We start from the raw sequence: 18,952 nt of genomic DNA, 5'->3' as shown, positions 1-18,952 counted from the left end.
TAACTTGATTTATTGCATAATTTAATTATATTAAAAATGTAAACCCATACATAACTTTGTATTATATTATAATAATACAGATGCTTTTGTGCTTTTTGAAGAGCTGGGAAGTAAACACCTTGAATAATTTGAGGCTATTGATTGCTTATGTTTCATGTTTAAGTAAATATGTATATATTTCTGTTTGTGCACTGGCTACTATTTTATGAATATTTCAACTCCCGCATATTATGCAAGAACAAGCAGGAAATAAGAAAATTTGAACACAATGTTTTATTTAAGAATAAAGCATGCTTAAATTATTTGTTTGCATGTATAATAAAAGGGCTCAGTAGAATTGGATCAAAAGGAAGAAAAAGATATCTCAGCTGTCCAGAGCTTCCTTGTGGGCTATGTACTGAGTCCAGGGGCAATGTATGAGCACAATTAAGGCAGGAAGAACCATAGGATGAAGCATAGGCTCTATCTACAGTAGAAACGTATTTGTTGTGATTGTGCTGGTGGCAGGCGTAACTGCACATTACCCCATTCCACATCCTTCTCCAGAAACATATCACACTACACTGCTATAGTGCTATATTCTACTTTAACTGCTACAGCAACATCCTATGGAATCCTGGGATTTAAAGTTTTGGGAGAGGCATTTAGCATTCTTAGCCATATTGCTCTTGGGCCTTACTACACTACAAAACCTAGAATTCCACAGGATGATGCCCTGGCAATTAAAGTGGAATACAGTTCTATAAATGTAGTATGATAGGGACATCCACCACTACAAATGGAGATATTCAGCAACTGCATCCACAATAATATCCTCATACTCTTTGCTTGTTGTTTCGTAGTTGGGGTACCACCACCTTTCCCAAGCACCCAGAAGTGGTCCTGCAAGTGAACACACAAAGAAGTACTCTCTTAAAGATCCTTGGGAGTTCAAGGAGGAGGATGGCATTCCTGTGCATCCAGCTACAAGAACACAGCCGGGTACTCCATGGTTACTTCTCTCCCCATCCTCTCCTGGCCAGTAAATGGCACAGAGCAGGGGATACCATGAGGAAGAAGGGTAAGTGAAGAACACAGGGAGAAGGGAGGAGTGGAGTTATGCCTGGCACGGCTTTACGCTCTGCCAGCATGATCTTACTCATTGTCAGTTCTATACCACCTTAAATATCATGGCTTTCCCAAATGAATCCTGGCAATGGGAGATCAGTGAGACTTGGCAAATTTTCTCTTAGAGATCTTCAGACATGTTTGTCTGACAGGACAATTAAGAGGAAATATACAGTATGTTAAACCAGCATTAGTCAATACAGTAGTATGGAATGTGCTCACTGTATGTCAAAGCTATGTGGTAGGTTGCACCTTGAGCAGTTTTCTTGATAGGCATATGAATCTGAGCATACAGTGAACCCTTGTTATACGCTGGGGTTTGGTTCCAAGATCCCCCGTGTATAACAAAATCCGTGTATGCTCAAGTCCCATTAAATATAATGACATAGCAAAATGGTGTCCCTAATAAAAAACGGAACATCAAGGTAAATTTATACTTTTTTGGAACATTTTCAAACCGTGTATGCTTGAATCCGTGTATAAAAAATCCGTGTATAAGAAGGGCCGACTGTATTCAAATGTGTTTGTAGAAGTTCTCACTATCCAAGCAAGGCTTCTGAAACAGAAGATTGCCAGGAAACTAGGAGCATCAATCAATTTTTAATATAACAGTGATTTGGTCAAACTTATCAAAAGGAAGTAGATTGCCCCCAAACTCACCATGTCTAATGTCTGTGAATGGCCACAAAGGCAGCTGTAGTACAGCTTGATGGCTTCCAGTGTCAGCTACTCTGTGGAGCATTCCTCAAGGCACATGCCAGTTTCCTCCATCCATTGATCCTTTTACCTCTGGTGTGATTGCAAAACTTACATTAGTCCTTCTAAGAACATAAGAGCCACTGGAAATGCAACAGTCATGGCCACCAAGACAAAAAATAAACAAATGGCTAGAGCCAAATCTATATCTCACAGGTGAAAGGACTTCAAAGCACATATGTACAAGTAACAGTTTTTATGTTTTAGAAGAGAAGATCCATGACTACCAAAAAAACCCGTCATCCATTGTTGTTTTTTTCTTCCAACATCAAGTAGTCAAGCAAGCAAAATGTTTTTCTTTAAAAATTTAAACATCAAGAGAATGGAGGTTCTGCTAAAAGAAAGACCAAAGAGAATACCTAAGAGGAAGAAACACTATCAAGTATTTGCTACGCATCATGTTGATCACATCCCTGACAGTTTTGGAGAGCTTGGTGCCCTGTTAAATTTTTAGAGCTTTATTAAGACTATTTAACATAGGCCAACAACTCCAGTGCAGCAACAGACAAAACTGTTGTCATAGATGGCAATGATTACAATAGTACGGGTCGCAGGTACAGGGCTGAGTGCTACAGGGACATAGAAGGCTTAGAGTAAATTACAGTACTTTAAATAGAAAGCCATGGGTTAATTATGAGGTTGGGCTTGATTTGTAAAGAATACACCATAACAAGAGCAGGGCCACAATGTGCGGAAGCAGCCTGGCTTGAAGTCCAGTTGAAGAATTTATTGCTGGGAAGAAAAAGAAGAAATGAAGAATGAATACACGAGGCACTTTTAAAGGAAACAAATATGCAATTCTGGTACGGGTTTTGTACTTACGTTAGTATGAGGTCTGATATAGTCATTGCTGGATTTGGTTACTAGGATCTCAGTAGGACAGTAACTTATATTAAGGCTACAGTATTTAGTTAAGGCTGCAGTCCTTTACACCAGCAGTGAACATTATATGTTCTCCTTATGCAGCACCTCATTGACTTCCAGTGTCCCTTGGCTCCTTTTGATTATCATCTGGTTTTCAACAGTATACTGCTGTGTGTATGTAAGCATGCCTGCCCTGATGTATAGAGCCTGGAAAAGTTCTTATTTTGTATTACAACTCCCAGAATATTCATGGTGGTATAGATGCTAGGGTTCTGGGAGCTATAGTTCAAAAAGTAATTTTTCCAAGCTCTGGGTAGCATCCTATTAGTGACCTGCATATGCACACACATAAGTCCTTTATTTGGATGGGGTGCAGAGGGGTACTCTTTTGTCCTTGCACTCTGTCCCATAACCTATAAGCCATAGCTATCAAGTGCTGGGAAGGCCTGCTTCTCCTTTTTACCAGAAGGAGGTAGGGAGGGATGATTCAGACCATGAAAATCTGGCTGGTCCGGGCTCTTGAGGGAAGGAAAATGAAAGAAGAACTCATGTATGGCTATCCAAATGTTTTTGGACTGCAAATCCCAGGAGCCTTTTGGTGAGGAATGCTTGGAGTTGCTGTTCAACAACATCTGAAGAGCTGCACAATTCCTGCAATTCAGGGAATGACTTGATTTGTCCCTGGCCCCCAGCAAAAAAACAAAACAAAAATCTTTCTAAAGCAATGCATTGTTGTGTCACCTCTGCAGCTCTTGCCATCTTCCTGCAAGGTCCCCGTCACACAACTGCACAACGGTCCATCCACCTGGCTTGTGCATATCTGCTCGCAGCCTCCATTGTCTTCACACCAGTCTAGGTCTATAATGCAAGAAGTAAAGAAATAATGAAAGAAGTACTGCCATTCCTCCCCCACTCCCCCGATGACAAGGATTTTGGTGGAGATGACCCAGTGAAGAAACAGATGAAGACTTCAAACACTTCATATGAAGCAAGTTTTTACTGAAAATACTTGTTCAGGGCAAGTCAAAGCCCAAATTACCAAACTGTCTTTGCAACGTTGAGCTTTCCTCTGCTACTTTGGAGATCAGAGAAAGACTATTTAAAAAACAAACAACAGTGGGGATTTATCATTGTAGAACACTGCACCCAACAACCCCTATCAGATTTCAAGATGTGGCTATGCAATCAGATGAATACAATATCTATGATAAAACTGGAAATAATATTGCACTCACGCTTTCTCCTGATTGGGCCCACAGAGATGATCTGCTCATTGAGCTCTTTGGTGTAGTCATTGACCCTCCGGGTGTTCTGAGGGCAATTCTGACCAAGACGAAAAAAGACAAAGATGAAAGCTTTAAGTGTGTGCAGTTCAGAAATCAATCTAAAGATCTAGAGGCTTGAAGAATACCAAGCCTCTTCAGATGCAGCATTTCAGAATTTTGGAGTGACCATGGAGATGCCCATATAGTTGCATCTACCTTCCTCAAGATTAAGTTCCCTGTGATTTCTGTGCAGAATCTAACATCAAAAATGCCATTTCTCCCTCCCATCCACTCACTACCAGAAACAAGACTTCTGACTTTGCATTTTCATTTAGGGTAGGCATTTTTGAAGACTGCGGCCCTCAAAAGGCCCTGGAATAAGGGGTGCCAAATTGGCCCTTAGACCCAATACAGTTGCCTACCCCTAAGTTCAGGATTCATTCCACCTACTATTTTGCAAGAGTATCTTTCTGAGTCACAGAGCGAAACGGCACAGTGGAGATGAACCTCATCGTAATCCCCAATGAACTTGAAAACAGTGACATGAAAGCGGCAGGTCAGTGAAACACCATTCTCTTCAATCCCGATGGTGTTGTCCTTTATATTCTGGCAACTGGAACACAGAAAACTTCACCGGTTAGTCCCTAACAGGTGTAAAATTCATCTTTGAAGTTTCAGAAAGTGTGAAAAGGAAGAAAGAGGTGCACTCACCCTTCTTCAATGATGAAGTATCTGAGCTTGTCGTTGCTGTCCCTGGAAGGTGTTGCATAACATTTGTTCAGCATTAAGATGAGATGCGTGGAATCTGCCCCAAGGACAAAAACACCGACATAGAGGACATCACGGGTGGTTAACACCACTTCTCCTTGTCGGTAGGGATGCTTGTAGGACGAGTTTTTGTACAGTGCCATCTTGGTCGTGAAACTACCTTCTTGAGTTGGCACTGTCAGATTAATGACACTGTGGAGGGAAAAGGAAAAAGTGACACTTAATAATTGGAAAAGAGAGATTGAAAAATCATGGGTGTTTGCTTTTCTGTTTGGGAAACGTATGTCTAAATTTCCCTGAAGTTATGTGTTTGTTTGTTTGGATTTTATACATTGCCTTTCACATATATTAACAGAATGGATCACAGTAAAATATTACAGTATATGCATCATAATATAACTAGACTGTTAATCTGAGCTGAAACAAAACCACCAACTGTATAACGCCACAGTCCACATAAAACAGATCAGCAGAAGTTACAGATCTCAAGAGGTGAGTGTAGAGAATCAGTTGTGTGAATCATTTGGATTAGGCTCACTTAATTTAATTGGAAGGGGTGAGACAAAAGTTACCAATAGATTATTACTATTGATATTGAGCAGGGTTTTTTTTTTAAATGCATTTGTTGTACAGATAAATCCTGTCCTCTCAATCCTTCTTCATTCTTCAAGCAAGTAAAATGGACTTAGGTTCTTTGGAGTGTTCACCCTAATACTATTACAAATGTTTATTAAATATCCTCATGTACAAAAATCAAGGGTCTTCACATGAGGGACAATTCCTTTGGCATGCTTCCCTTATGCAAGGATATGAGAATCCACATTTTTTTTGTAACAGTGCTAGCTGAGGAATCATGGGGCTATGACACATCTGTGCTGGGATCCATTTTTGCAAGCACAGAAGATAACCCTGGGTCATCTTTCAGAATAGCATTGTGACTAGTGAGGCTGGAAATTGTGAACTAGCTTATGTGTGTGACAGCCTCTTGCCACTGTGGAGTCTGTAACTGTAGGTCAACACATGGCATCACTCCAATGAATTCAGGCACTAGGGACTGCTGACATCAGGATCTTTAAAAAACCCCAATGCAGCCTAATGTGTGACTAGATTCCAACATCGTCCTGTGGATGTTTGCTGCAGAAAATCTTGTACTACTACAAGTTAAGTCAATGAGATGAAGTACTGTCACCCAACCCACCAAATGACCTCTCGGAGTCAGGTGTCTCCCTTACCTGAGCATGGGCCTCACCACAGAATCCAAAGAAATTTTGATGTCAAGCTCATAAGCACAGGAGAATTCGACATTGATGGTTCGGTCCCGGGTGATTATGTTGCCTGTGTTGTTTGCGCTTTCAATCCAGACAGTGTTTTTGTACGTGATATGGGTGCTGTTGGACTACATAGAGGATAAAGCACAGGGAGGTTAAATATGCTAGAAGTAAAGGCAGAGGACAACAAACTGTCAGTTTCTATACGGTGGATAAAACAAAAGGGGAAAAAAACTAAGGCTGTAGGATTTAGCCAGTTAATGGGTTGATTAAATGGATCTCAAGTTGCAGTTAACTTACTTACTTATTGTCTCTGAGTCCACCATTCTTATTTTCTTCAAATCTCTCCTCAAAACCCATCTTTTCCATTAAAATGCTGACATAACTTTAGTTCTGATACTGACCATTCACTAAGTTTAAATATATGCAGCTGAAACATTTTATTGCATATTTAACTAGGCAGCTGATGTAGGATACTGGTCAATTTCACTGAACACACCCCATTCTGACCTGCACTATGTTTCCACAGTTGCCCTTGGTATTATTGATCTGGAAGGAGATGAAATCTTCGCCTTCGATGCCAGGACAATGGCGGTCATTGATGCGCACTCCTTCCCTTTCAAAGCCCAGCTGAAACAGCTTGCACTTTGAGATAGACACCTCCATCTGGGCAGCTTTGCAGGTCACCTCGGCATCCAGAATATCATGGGTGTCTACAAGGAACAGCACCGCCCCAAGAAGAAAAGAAAAGAAAAAGTAGTTGTCTGCAGTTGTGGGAATGAATAATTGGGCAATACATCAACCATATTACCATTTAAGATTCTGTTAAAGGCCACACAAAAATGGAAGTCAAATATGTGAACATTAGTAGTTCATGTCAATCAATGCAACTCAGCCTGATGGCTCCACTGTTTTTACTCTCTTTCTTTCTGTTATTCATGCAAGACTGAGGAAGTCTGATTAATTGTAACTTAATTCATTAAGATGGAATTGTCTGCTGCCTGGGAATGACTGCTTGCATATATTAGTGGCTAAGCTGGTGTAAAACTAGCTTAATGTTTATACGCAGGTGCTGGGTGCAACTGCCTGTAACTACAGAGTGCAGTGTCAACTGTACGCAGGTAACATCCAGATGTATTTTCATTTTATAGATGGAAGTGCTAAACAATGGGATGGGCAGACCTGATACTTTCCAGATGTTTTAGGGTGAAACTCCAATCATCTGTTATTGTTGGCCATGTTGGCTGGAGCTGCTGGAGAATTATAGTGTGACTTTGGATGGCAGAAGCTGCAAACTCAATCCTGGTTAGAAGGAGCCTTAGAAGCACTCCAAGGCAATGTGAGGGGGATGTGTTCAAACCCCCTGGAAGGAGCAGCTGCCCAGTTTGGCTGCATTACTTGATGTCTTCTTGCTTCTTGGTTTTTAGAAGGCAACACTTGTAAGCAAAGCTATTGTACAGGCCAGGTTGGCTGGATGTATCCATTTTACTCCAAATTCAGCCCTGCAGTTACAACAATCACCTTGTGTTTAGCTGACCACAACATCATCTACATTGTCTTGATCTTGAATAGTTTGCAAGCTTCAGCTACTGTAAAATGCAACTGCTTTCCAATTGACTGGAGCAGGGAGGGGGGAGTAAGACTTCAGCGTTCAGAATCAGATCCTGTCCTATCTGCATTGGTTGTCCATTAGCTTTCACATCTACCATATATATATATATATATATATACATATGTATATGTATATGTATATGTATATGTATATATCCAAAAACTCTACCTATGTCTTGCATGAGGGAGTGCTTCCTCTGTAAGTATATTCCAACAGCTCAAGATCTTCAAGTGAGGATCTCCTTACATTCCCACCATTTACTACACATGCCAGATCTCAAGCAGTATGTAGTAGGACCTTTTCAGTTGTAGCATCAATTGTGGAATTCCCTTTTGGAGGAACTAAGATTGGAATCTTCCTTCTATCCTGTCTATCAATTACTCTTCTCTTTTTACTTAGTGTTTTTTTTTTTTGGGGGGGGGGAGGTCTAATTATTTGCATATTTTTAATGTTTCAGTTTTCATTCACTATGCAGTCCTGATCTGAAGTTGTTGGTGGGTGGAGGTGGAGGTGGAGGTGTGGGACACCATTAAGTATACCTTTTGGACAAATAACATAAATTTTAGTTTAACTAGGGAACAATATATAAATATGTCTTTGTGTGCATGCACAGAGTTTGGTCAAGTACTGTATGCCCAGTAAGCAGGTTTGCTAGAATGATATATGTCTGGGGGTTGTCTAGCCATCTTTCTGCAATATCAACTAGGGAACAACATTAACATCCCAAGCATCATATACACACGTGTGAACCCAGACACCTTTGCTGTGCTGTATTTTTTTCCTAATACATTCCTGGAAACTGATTACTGATGGTGGTGCTTTGGATATTCTTTAAAACTTGGAGATGATGTTTCATTCATCTCCAAGAAGGTCTCCAGACCTGGTGGTCATCTCTACCACATCCAGAAGTGAGACTCTCCAGTGTCTTCTTGAAGAAATAAAAATACATTCCCCTTGCCACTCCAGATTTGATGGGCAGATCCAAGCAGTATTTTCCAGCAAAATTGATTTTTGATGTATGTTTTTTCCCTTTTGTAAATGTGTATGCATTTGTATGGAAATCAGATGAAGTCTCAGAGCAAGCTGAAAATAAGGCTGGATGAAGCAATAGAAAATTCTACTAAAGGAAACAATCCATTGCTGAGGCCCAAGGGAGAAACTCAGATGAGTTAACAGAGCTTTTTCAAATTCCAAGGAACTGATCTGCCACTGAATTAAACCAACATGGCATACAGCGCACTTCTTGGTGCCTGCATCTCAGCTAAAGATCTGATTCCAAAACTCAATGACTGCATAAAAGTCCTTTCCTCCACCATTCAAATCAAGAGCTGCTGTCATATTGTTCCCATTATTTTCATATCAGGTTTTACATTGATCTTACAGTATCAAAAGTAACTCATCCACAAGAATAAATTGTGTATTGCAACACGCCTACCAAATTTTGTTTTGCTGTGCATAAAATAAGAATGAAAAAAAAATGGAAGATAGGGGAGGGAGGAGAATTCGTCAAGAATACACAGAGAACCTAAAACAACATGTTTAAAACTAAACCTAAAAACTCATGAGCTCCAGGTATGAAGTACATTGATTGGAAGGGAAGTGTGCATTATCACATGGAGAGATCTCACTTTCTGCCCCTACCTTCTCCAATCCTTGGGGTAAAAGGAAGGACTTCCAGAGCAAGAAAATTGCATTGAAAGATGTGTGTACTGTACATTTTTCTCATTTGTTAGACATGGTGAGGGATTGCATGAATTTTGTATGCTTAAATCTCCATGTTTAATTATATCAGTCAAGCATCTACACAACAGTCTACATTTTGCAACTATATAAATCCATAGCTACATTGTAAAATTGCAATGAAATCCTGTTAGCGGATTGTGAAGATGCACATCCTAGCAGTGGCAAAGGTGTTCTGGTGCACATTGGACATCAGGCATGTCTGATATAAATCAAGCACTTGTGATGCACATCGGGCACCTCTCATAAACATTGGGCACTTGTGATGTACACTGGACACATCTTATGTGGATCAGGTAGTTGTGATGCACACTGGGCACTCCTGTTGGACCACAGCACTTTGTATCCAATGTCTAGATGGGAATCTCAGCCCATTGCACATTGGAGCGGTGGCACATCAGTGACCCCACTGCTGTTGCAAAATTACTCAGGTCTACTTCCTGCACATTTAACTCAATTTATGAAGGCATAAGACTTATGGTGAATTCCAGTCTCCCTTTGTGACAGTACTCTCCTAACATCACTAGCCCCTTGCCTGATGACATAAAATGTTGTCATTTTGGCCTTGACATGGCAATCCTAGTGGAGAGATGGCAAAATGGGGTGGTGGTGGATGATTTTTGATTTTTAGATTTTACTGTACTGCAATCCCAGGAGAGCCAGTGTGGTGGAATGGTTTGACTCAGACTCTAGAGGCCAGTGTTCAAATCCCATCTTGGTCATGAACCCCATTGGGTGACCTTGGGCAAGTCACACTCCTTCAGCCCCAAAGGATGACAATGACAAACCTCCTCTAAAGAAACTTGCCAAGAAAACCCCATGATAGATTCACATTAGGGTCTTCATAAGTCAGAAACCAATCTTTTTAATGTGTCAAATTGTTTAATATGTTTTGAGCCTTTTACTATTGTTTTGAATGTTTACATTGTTTCAGATTAGTCAGATGGGTTTTGTTGTACGCCGCCCTGAGATCTTTAGACAGAAGGTGGGATATAAATATTTAAACAAACAAATAACTGTCCATGATGCTGATGGCTGAATACAAAGTGAATACGAACATATCTGACATTCTGGGTTGGAGACTGTGGGCAAAATAGAAATGCAAAGGACTGCTCTTAAGATTATCTAGGAATATAACAAATAGTATCCCAGCAGGAAAATGTTAAGAGCTGACATTTCCAGTTACTTTGCTCCCTTGGCATAGACACTCACTGTTTCCATAGGGAGGAGGTTCAATGCAACCACAGAGCTCTCCTCCATTATCCACCTCACATGTTCTGTTGGGACAGTCTGCTCCAACGCAGGGATCTTCCACCACTCCTGCTAAAAAGGAAAAGAGGAACGGGCAAGGATCACAAATTTAAGACCAGTTGCCATCACTGACACATAAAGCAATCTAGGTAGAATGAGATAGTGAAAAAGGGTATTGGTTTGTTATATGCTGCCCTGAGATCTTTAGATAGAAGGTATGCTAAGGAAGGGGCTGTGGTACTTGCTGGTTTTCAGAAAGAGAGAGAGCTGGAGCTGGTGAGAAACTGCAGGTGCCAGGACTAAAGAATATGCCCTTTTCACCATGAATGAAGTAATGGTATTTGTAGTTGTATATTTGGGAAGGAACAAAAGGGTAAATTCCTTGTAATGGAATTTTTATTAAGCATTTCCACCCGTTTTGTATATTTTGCTGTCAGTCCTCTGTACCCACAGATTCTGCATCCATGGAGTCAACCATTAACAGCTTGATTTAAAAAAAAATAAATCCAAAAAGCAAACCTTGATTTTGCCATTTTATATAAGGGATACCATTTTACTATGCTAATGTATATAATGTTTGAACACCCATGGATTTTGCTATCCACAGCAGGTCCTGGAACCAAACCCCAGTGGATACCAAGAGCCAGCTGTATTTAGGGCTTTAAAGATTGCCATCCAAATGTTGTAATAAAATAGATCAGCATAGGCAGAAGAGTCCTGCAATCAAGTCCTCCATTGCCACCTCATTCGATGTGCAGACCTTTTCGGACAATGCATGTGTGCCTAAGTTAACGTTCAATTTATTGCACTGTTGTTAAATAAACTTAAATGTGTGCATGCAATATTCAATTATAGTTGGCCCCTCAGATCCCAGAAATAGGTACGTTTGCAGTGAAGAATGAAGATGGGGTGAAGATGCTGGCTGAGAGCCTGTGCCAGCACACCAAATGTGTGCCACGTTGTCTCTCTTTTACCCTTGGCAGGAGAGTGAGCAAGTTTTTCTCTTGACGCAAGGAAGATGACAAAACTCGAGGACCCTTCAGAGGAGGACTAAGCTCAGTTCACTTACAGCAATTTTCCTTCTCGATCCATTCAGTGCTGAGGATGCCAAAGGAACGGCAGGCTTCTCCATAAGCTGCCAAAGAGCCGCAGAGCTGGTACTTCTTCTGGTTGTAGCAGCCATCGAGGAAGCATGAGTCGTAGAAGGGCAGTGGGTCCAGCAGCCCGTAGCAAGGCTGGAAGAAACCTTTCATGTCGGTCAGTTTGAGGCAGTAGCTGTCACTCTGAAGCAGCTGGACCTGCACATTGTCACAGGTGGCAGCATACTGGGCATACTGGAGCTCATTACAGCTGGAAATACAAAAATCCCAGAGATTACTGGACATCGAGAATGTGCAAAGATGTACAGGAAACTGGGTGGAGTAGGGTTGCCAGGGCTGGTCCTGGCCTCACTCTCCCACTCCTAAAGGCAAGAGGGAGCCATCTCAGGATAACAGTGCATCTGTTTCTCTGTTTAATCTATCTATTTTATCTATCTAACCTATCATCTATCTATCATGCACCCTAAATCTGAAGTTCTCGGAGTGTCTTACAATAAAATCATTTTAAAACAATAGATAATCATTAGAAATATTTAAAATCCAAAGACCACCTTTCCACCCTAAGAATTCAATTTACATTTCTCTGAAACCAGAATATATATATATATATATATATATATATATATATATATATATAGAGAGAGAGAGAGAGAGAGAGAGAGAAATCTACTCGTCTTCTCTTCTTTTGTCTTCAATTCATTGTCTGCACTTTTTCAGCACACTCTGGAAGAGTGTCGTTGTGGTTGTTGTTCTTTCCTTTGTCTAGATCTGTATGGATTGCTCACAGCCTGTATACCCCACAAATACCCCAAGGCCATTTCTGCAAACTTCCAGGCTGCCTGGAGAAAAATATTTGGGGAGAAGGAGGAAAAATTGAGAATCCTGGCTCCAGAAGCTTTAAAGCAAGTGAAGAGGGAAAATATTGGGTCAGATTGATAATTTCATGGGCTCAGAACCAGAATGGACTTTAACTACTTGCTGGCAGAGGTATTTCCTCATGTCGGTTATCAGATGGTCTTTCCCAATCTTGTTATCTTTTAAAATTAGAAAGAGAATTGTGTCTGCTAAACCGGTTAGACATCTAGATAAATGGTGGCTTTAGCCTTCGCATTTGGATTACCTTTACTGGAGTCATAACTACTGTTAGCTAGTTTGGATTTTATCACTTTAATTGTACTTCATGTGTCTGTATTGACCCGCTGTGCTAAGAACTGTGAGTACAACAACAAATTTCATTACCTATTACTATAAAACAGGACCCTCTCCACACACACACACACAAACACACACGGGCCAGAATCCTGTTGGTGTCTTCAGCCTATATAAATTCTCCTACAGACATATTTCTTTGATGTGGAACATGTGTAGTCAGTTTAAGGTGCTAGAAATGGAGTTATGCACTCAGGGCCACTGTGCATGCAGATGTGGGTTCATTCAAATCCCTTTGTCCATTCGATTGCACACTCTGTTGTCCATTCAGTTGTGCAATGTTGCTAGAGGGTGGCAAAGTGAAATCAATGCTCAGTCCCTCATGTGTAGATTTACACTATGCAGCTCTGATGTGGGGTCTCAGCCTTTGCATTATTCCAGTCCTAGGCTAGACAATGGTCTGTAATGGAAATAGCCTCCATTGGACACGTGGCACCTTTGTTATGGAATACCCTCCCTTTAGAGGCCTGCTTTTATACAGATCCACACATGTGAATTGTTTTAAAGTATTTTGATTGGTTCTAATCCATCTTCTTTTAATTTGTCAAATTGTTCAGTGTGTTTTTAGCCTTTTAAAATAATTTTTATTAGTTACTTTGTTTCAAATGGATCAGGTTTCAATTTAATGTACGCTGCCCCCAGGATCTTTAGCTCAAGGTTGGGAAACAAATATTTTAATAAACGAATCCTGGCATCCTATGCAGGGGCATCACTAGGGTTAGTGTCACCCCAGTGCAGTAACTTACGTTGGCACACCTCCGCAACTGACCCCCTCTGCCAGTCAGTCTACCTCTGCTATGGTGGGGGAAGGCTGCCACCATTGCCCAGCAGTGTTTTGGGGGGCTGCTGGGTGAACAAGAAAGAGCGATGTCACCCAATGCGGTCTGCATCCCTCATGCCACCTTTGTGATGCCTGAGAACCCATGAGCCAGTTACAATCTCATGAGTTAGATTTCAAAATACAGCCGTGTTAGTCTGTAGTATCAGTATATATAGGGATCCTGAAGAATGAAGTTAGCAGCATGAGCTTTCATAGACCTAAGTCTACGTCCCCAAATGCATCTGAGGAAGTAGACTTAAGACTATGAAAGTTCATGCTGCTAACCTCTTTCTTTAGTTAGTCTCAAAGATTTGACATCCTTGTAGCTGTTTCCTATTCACATTTACAATTGTGGTGCCATTGCCATGATTATAAATGCCCCCCAAACCCACCTTAAAATCCAGCTAGCCACAGTGAGGGAAGGAGTTATTTGGCACTGGTGAGTAGGGGCACTCCTCTCTCAACTTCTTGACTTGCTAACAGGAGTAGGCTGGCTGTGTCATCCTTCAGCATCCTACTTGCCAGCACCAGAGAATACCAGCTGGCTGGATTTTAAAGTAGATTTCAGGGGTCAGATTCAGAGAAAGAATGCTACCATGACATGTGTTTAGTGCAGGAACCCAGCTCCATAAATAAACAAATTTGGTTCAGAGCTGCTCCCTCTATGGCACCTAATCCTTTCTCCCATTCACCTTTTCTGCATGCCATTTGTCTTCCAGCTCTGTGCCAGGAACACGCTGCTTACAACTGGCTTCCCTCGCAGGGTGAAGTAATCATCTGTGCGGTCCCCATTGAAATTCCCACATAGGCCGCAGACTTTGTTTTGCAGGCGTTCGCTGATGGTGATTTTGATAACATTGAAGCCGTTGTAGTGGATCTGGATATCTGGGCTTGTGTCAATGACCAGGAATCCCTCCATGCTGTAGATTTTGGTGGACAAACCAGTCACAAAGGGCACATTGACTTGCGTCCCATTCACCTGGTTGTGGAAATAAATAGCATTTTAGACTGATGAGAAAGGCAGTGGGATGTGTCCTTCATTTTAAAAAATATTCTGGAGTTTCAATCACACGTCACAGTTCAAACTAATCTTATCCAACAGCCAAGATTAATTTCAGATTAATTGATAGATTGAGTTTCCCATAAACTCTGGATATGAAGGAACCTGGATCAAAGAATTCAGTGTTTCAAATTCCCAGTCATGAATATGACATCTCATATATGCAGACACTTCCCAATTTGCAAGAGAGGCAGGGGGCTTTCATATATTAGTAAGAGAATCTAACTCTTCAGATCATACTGCTGAGAGCCATGCTTTTAATTTTTGGATGCAACAGATGGAAGACCAAGAGAAGCAGATATTATTAATACTAGTACAGAGTTTGGAAGTAACATGTTGAAAATAAAGTGCTTACCGATAGCTAGTTACTTTTGGGGCTACCAAGAGTGGAATGAAATCACTTTTCAGAAGTTGTGTACCAAGTAACCATGAAGTTACTTATTTCACTTGCTGCAAACTGGGTTCAAAGTGGAAAAGCAGTTTGCACTCGGTTAACTCAGCAGGGCTTTTGAGAATTGTATACTCACTAAAATTTCACAGGTGAAAATTGAAACACTTGTGGCCAAGCAAAAGACTGCAAAAAAGTTATTAATGAGGAAGAACACATAAGCTAGGAGAGGCTGCACCAGTTTGCTTTGGCCTGAATGTTTTGGAAGGGCAAGATTCTGCCCCGTCTGTCCTCTCTTCTCACAGAGAAACACTGAATGTAAACTACTTTGAAAATATGATCTCATTTCACAGCAACTGATGTAAGCAGACAACAAAGGGAGAAAGCGGGAGGAGAAGGGAGAAACTGGGACATTTTAAAAGCAGCTGAAAAAAGTGGGGTGACAGAGGATTTATCAGAATTGTCCCTGCCAAATCTGGACAGTTGAAGGGCATGATGATGGTGTCTTGATACAACAAGGCGCTGCACTGAGAAAATGGTTAGCTACTGAAAGATTTGTCCCTACTGTTACTACAAGTGAGATCACCTGCTAAAGGTCCATACCTTGACAGTATAACGATCACTGATAAGAATCTGCTCCTCATTAATATAAAAATAAACAGGCGAGATGACAGTCAGATTGGGAGAAGACCACTTATCAAAATTTATGATGAGCTGGAAGGAGACGTCAGGGAGTTTCTGGCAAATTGTGGAGAGGACAAAGGCACAGTTGGCTGGGAAGCGGAGGAAGGCACCATCAAACGTGCGGAATACTCCTCCGCCTGCTGCAATGCAATAAGAACTCTTCATGCTGAAGCAGCCACGGACCCCATTCCGGAGGGCACACTCCTCGTCCGACTTACACTGCCGTGGATCACACTGGATGAGATTGCGGCGAAAACAGCGGCAGCGGCGGGTGCAGTCACTGTTCCAGAAGAGTTGCTTGGGCTGCAAGCAAAGATCAAGGGAGAAGGGAAAACATAACTGGAATGGGTCTTCCAAAGGATGGAGGGCTTAAAGGTTGAAACAGTGGCCATAACAAAAACTATAAGGCAGTGGTCTTCAACCTTCAGTCTTCCCAAAGTTTCAGACTTCATTTTCCTGAATCATGGTCAATGTTAAGAGATTCTGGAGTCTGACTTCCAAAATAACTGGAGGCTCAAAAGTGTGACAACCACTGCCCCAAGGAACTGAAACAAGACTCCCAAGTTTGCATGCTCTGTTCAGTGTCTGAGGTCCTGCTCCATTTGTGTCCATTGGTAAAGCAGTTGGCAGGCAGAGGGGGGGAGGGTGGCTCCCATGTCAGTGAGGTGGTACCTCTACTCCAGGTTTCAGTTTACATATTGAAGGAGCTATCCATGGTACTGAGACCTTTCTCCAAGATATATTCAGTACCTTAGATAGCTTTCTACACCTGAGTGGATTCACTGCCATCTGGGCATAGGAGACACCAGCCAGAATTACAAGGAGGCAAAGTTGCAGTGGTTATTACACCAACCTCATGGAATGCCTTTCCAATAGAAGTACAGCTGGTTCCCTCATTGTCTGTTTTTTAATTCCTGGCTTTTGTAAGATGGTTGACTTCTATTTCGAATTGCTGATAGGAAGGGCAGTTCAGGTCATCCTGTAACACCCAGCTTAGCAGCCACACAGACTTCCATCAAGCCAGACAGCTGGATGGCTTTTAAGGTGGGCTTCAGGGGTTGGTTGAGGAGTTAAAATGTGGGTATGACACCTGAAGCAGCATGAAGGTAATGGGACTGAGAGAAGCTTCATCCTGGATGATCTCAGAATATGGGCAGGCTAGTACGGAAGAAAAAATTCCATCAAATAACTTAGACCTGAGCTCTATAGGGGTTCCTAGGTCATCACCAGCACTTTGAATTGTGCCTGGAAACAGCTTGGCAGCTAATGGTACTGTTTCAGCAAAGAAGCTGTGTGCTTCCTATAGTCAACCCTGGTTCAATGACTGCTTTCACGGTCTTATCTTTGTTCGCTTCAACACTACTATGCTATCTTTATTTATTGTTTTGGTGGTTTGGATTGCACCATCATCACCATTGCCATCATCATCCCACCACCAGCTTCACCTGCTTTGATTTAAAGAGAAACTGGGATATTAAAAAAAACATTTTTTCCAATACACAGCCCAAGCAACCTTGTAGCTTAAACTGTCATATATCGGTAGGAAAGCAATAAACACTAACTCCATGTTTCAGTTCGCATATCGTTCCTGACCCCTGTTATTTTTACTTGGCTCAGAAAACAAAATGAGAAAAATGCCCTGTGATTTATGACCAGCATAGAGGCATGGTTATTTGTGATGTCTTCAGAGAGCCCACTCACAAAAGCATCTTAAAGTTCAAGACATTTGCTGTGGATGGAGGTGGGTGGCATTGATGGATCTAGAGTTTTTGTTTTAACCAGGAGAGGGCAGGCACGTTGTGCACATTTAACCTGAGATGCTACACTGACTGTTGTCTTAGGATGCCTGTCAATCCACTTATTTTGGACATCTGCAGCACCAAAATCCACAGCAGTTTGGATGTGTGGGTCACTCCACAGAACATACAGTCAGCCCTTCTTATATGTGGATTTTTAATACACTGATTCAAGCATACATGGTTTGAAAATGTTTTTTAAAAGTATACATTTCAAATATCAAACCTTGATTTTCCATTTTTTATATGGGACACCATTTTGCTATGTCATTATATTTAATGTGACTTGAGCACACACGGATTTTGTTATACACGAGGGATCTTGGAACCAAACCCCAGTGTATAACAAGGGTCCACTGCATAAGCATCCATTCAATGGGGGAAGGAGGGGAGAAAGTTCACGCACAAACTCCAAGGCCATTTGTGAGGTTCTTAAAGGTGTTGTTGTTGTTGTTGTTGTTGTTGTTACAGACATCCTCCTTTTCCAGGAAATGACCCACATTCAAGCTTTCTGTCCAGGACGCATTCCAAACTGTCCTCCATTTTGAGCATCACTAAGAAGCATGAATTTATAATTTCTACTAGTGTTTTTAGCTTTTGTTTTGTAATGTTCTACGTTTTTTTCTTGAATGGCCTGCATTTTGCTTTGCCTTGCCCCCCCCCCCCCCCCATTGCAGTTATGACATCTGGGCACCCTGTGTTATTATATTTATTTATATCCCACTTCTTCCCTTTCAAAAAAAGCAGCTTACAATTTGATTTATTGTTAATCGTGTGCCTTTCAAGCCATTACCAATTTATAGTGAGCCTATGGCGAACCTATCACAGTGTTTTCTTGGCAAGACCTGTTCAAAAGGGATTTGCCTTTGCCTTCCTCTGAGAAAGTGTGATGTGCTCAACATCACCCAGTTGTTTTCCATGGGTAAGTGGAGTATTGATGTAATACTCAAACCACAATAATGCTCCGGCTTTCTGGTTCCCTCCGGGCCTACACCCCCATTTCTTATTTTTTTATTTTCCTGTAAAAATAAGGGGAGGGATGTGCGTGGATTGTGATATCTTTTGCCTCCCCAATGGACTGTTTTTAACCTCAGGAGAAGCGTTTTTAAAAGCAGAAAGTAAAGAAAAAGTCAGCTTCCAGGCTGTGGTTAATATATGAGAGCAAGAAAAGCCAAACCAAAATGAAATTATTGCCTTGCCATAAGAATTCTGCCTCACAAGGAAATTTTCCTTCAGTCCCCCCAAATTCTAGCATTCCAGGAAC

At 41.4% G+C, this 18,952-nt stretch overlaps 1 protein-coding gene across 3 annotated transcripts in view; it reads right to left on the bottom strand.

Moving 5' to 3' along the window:
• Window positions 1-319: 319 nt before the first annotated feature.
• Window positions 320-18,952, bottom strand: part of TECTA (tectorin alpha) — a 70,615-nt gene continuing 51,982 nt past the window's right edge. For 2 of the 3 annotated variants that reach the window (XM_089537347.1, XM_089537348.1), the window contains exons 13-23: window positions 15,812-16,195; window positions 14,453-14,739; window positions 11,701-11,981; window positions 10,593-10,703; window positions 6,539-6,741; window positions 5,993-6,156; window positions 4,704-4,952; window positions 4,443-4,605; window positions 3,963-4,050; window positions 3,469-3,585; window positions 320-2,595 (exon numbers count right to left, since the gene is read on the bottom strand). In XM_089537347.1, coding sequence (XP_089393473.1) covers window positions 2,495-2,595; window positions 3,469-3,585; window positions 3,963-4,050; window positions 4,443-4,605; window positions 4,704-4,952; window positions 5,993-6,156; window positions 6,539-6,741; window positions 10,593-10,703; window positions 11,701-11,981; window positions 14,453-14,739; window positions 15,812-16,195 — 2,148 coding nt within the window. In that variant the 3' untranslated portion in view covers window positions 320-2,494. Of the gene's footprint in view, window positions 2,596-3,468; window positions 3,586-3,962; window positions 4,051-4,442; window positions 4,606-4,703; window positions 4,953-5,992; window positions 6,157-6,538; window positions 6,742-10,592; window positions 10,704-11,700; window positions 11,982-14,452; window positions 14,740-15,811; window positions 16,196-18,952 lie in introns of those variants that run through there. The other variant, XM_089537350.1, reaches the window with a different exon arrangement.

Source organism: Sceloporus occidentalis, unplaced genomic scaffold (genome assembly GCF_023333645.1).
Source record: "Sceloporus occidentalis isolate IW3139 unplaced genomic scaffold, rSceOcc1.0.p SCAF_9, whole genome shotgun sequence".
Lineage (NCBI taxonomy): Eukaryota > Metazoa > Chordata > Lepidosauria > Squamata > Phrynosomatidae > Sceloporus > Sceloporus occidentalis.
The sequence above is the reverse complement of the archived record's forward strand: the minus strand, read 5'-3'. Positions and strand labels throughout refer to the sequence as shown.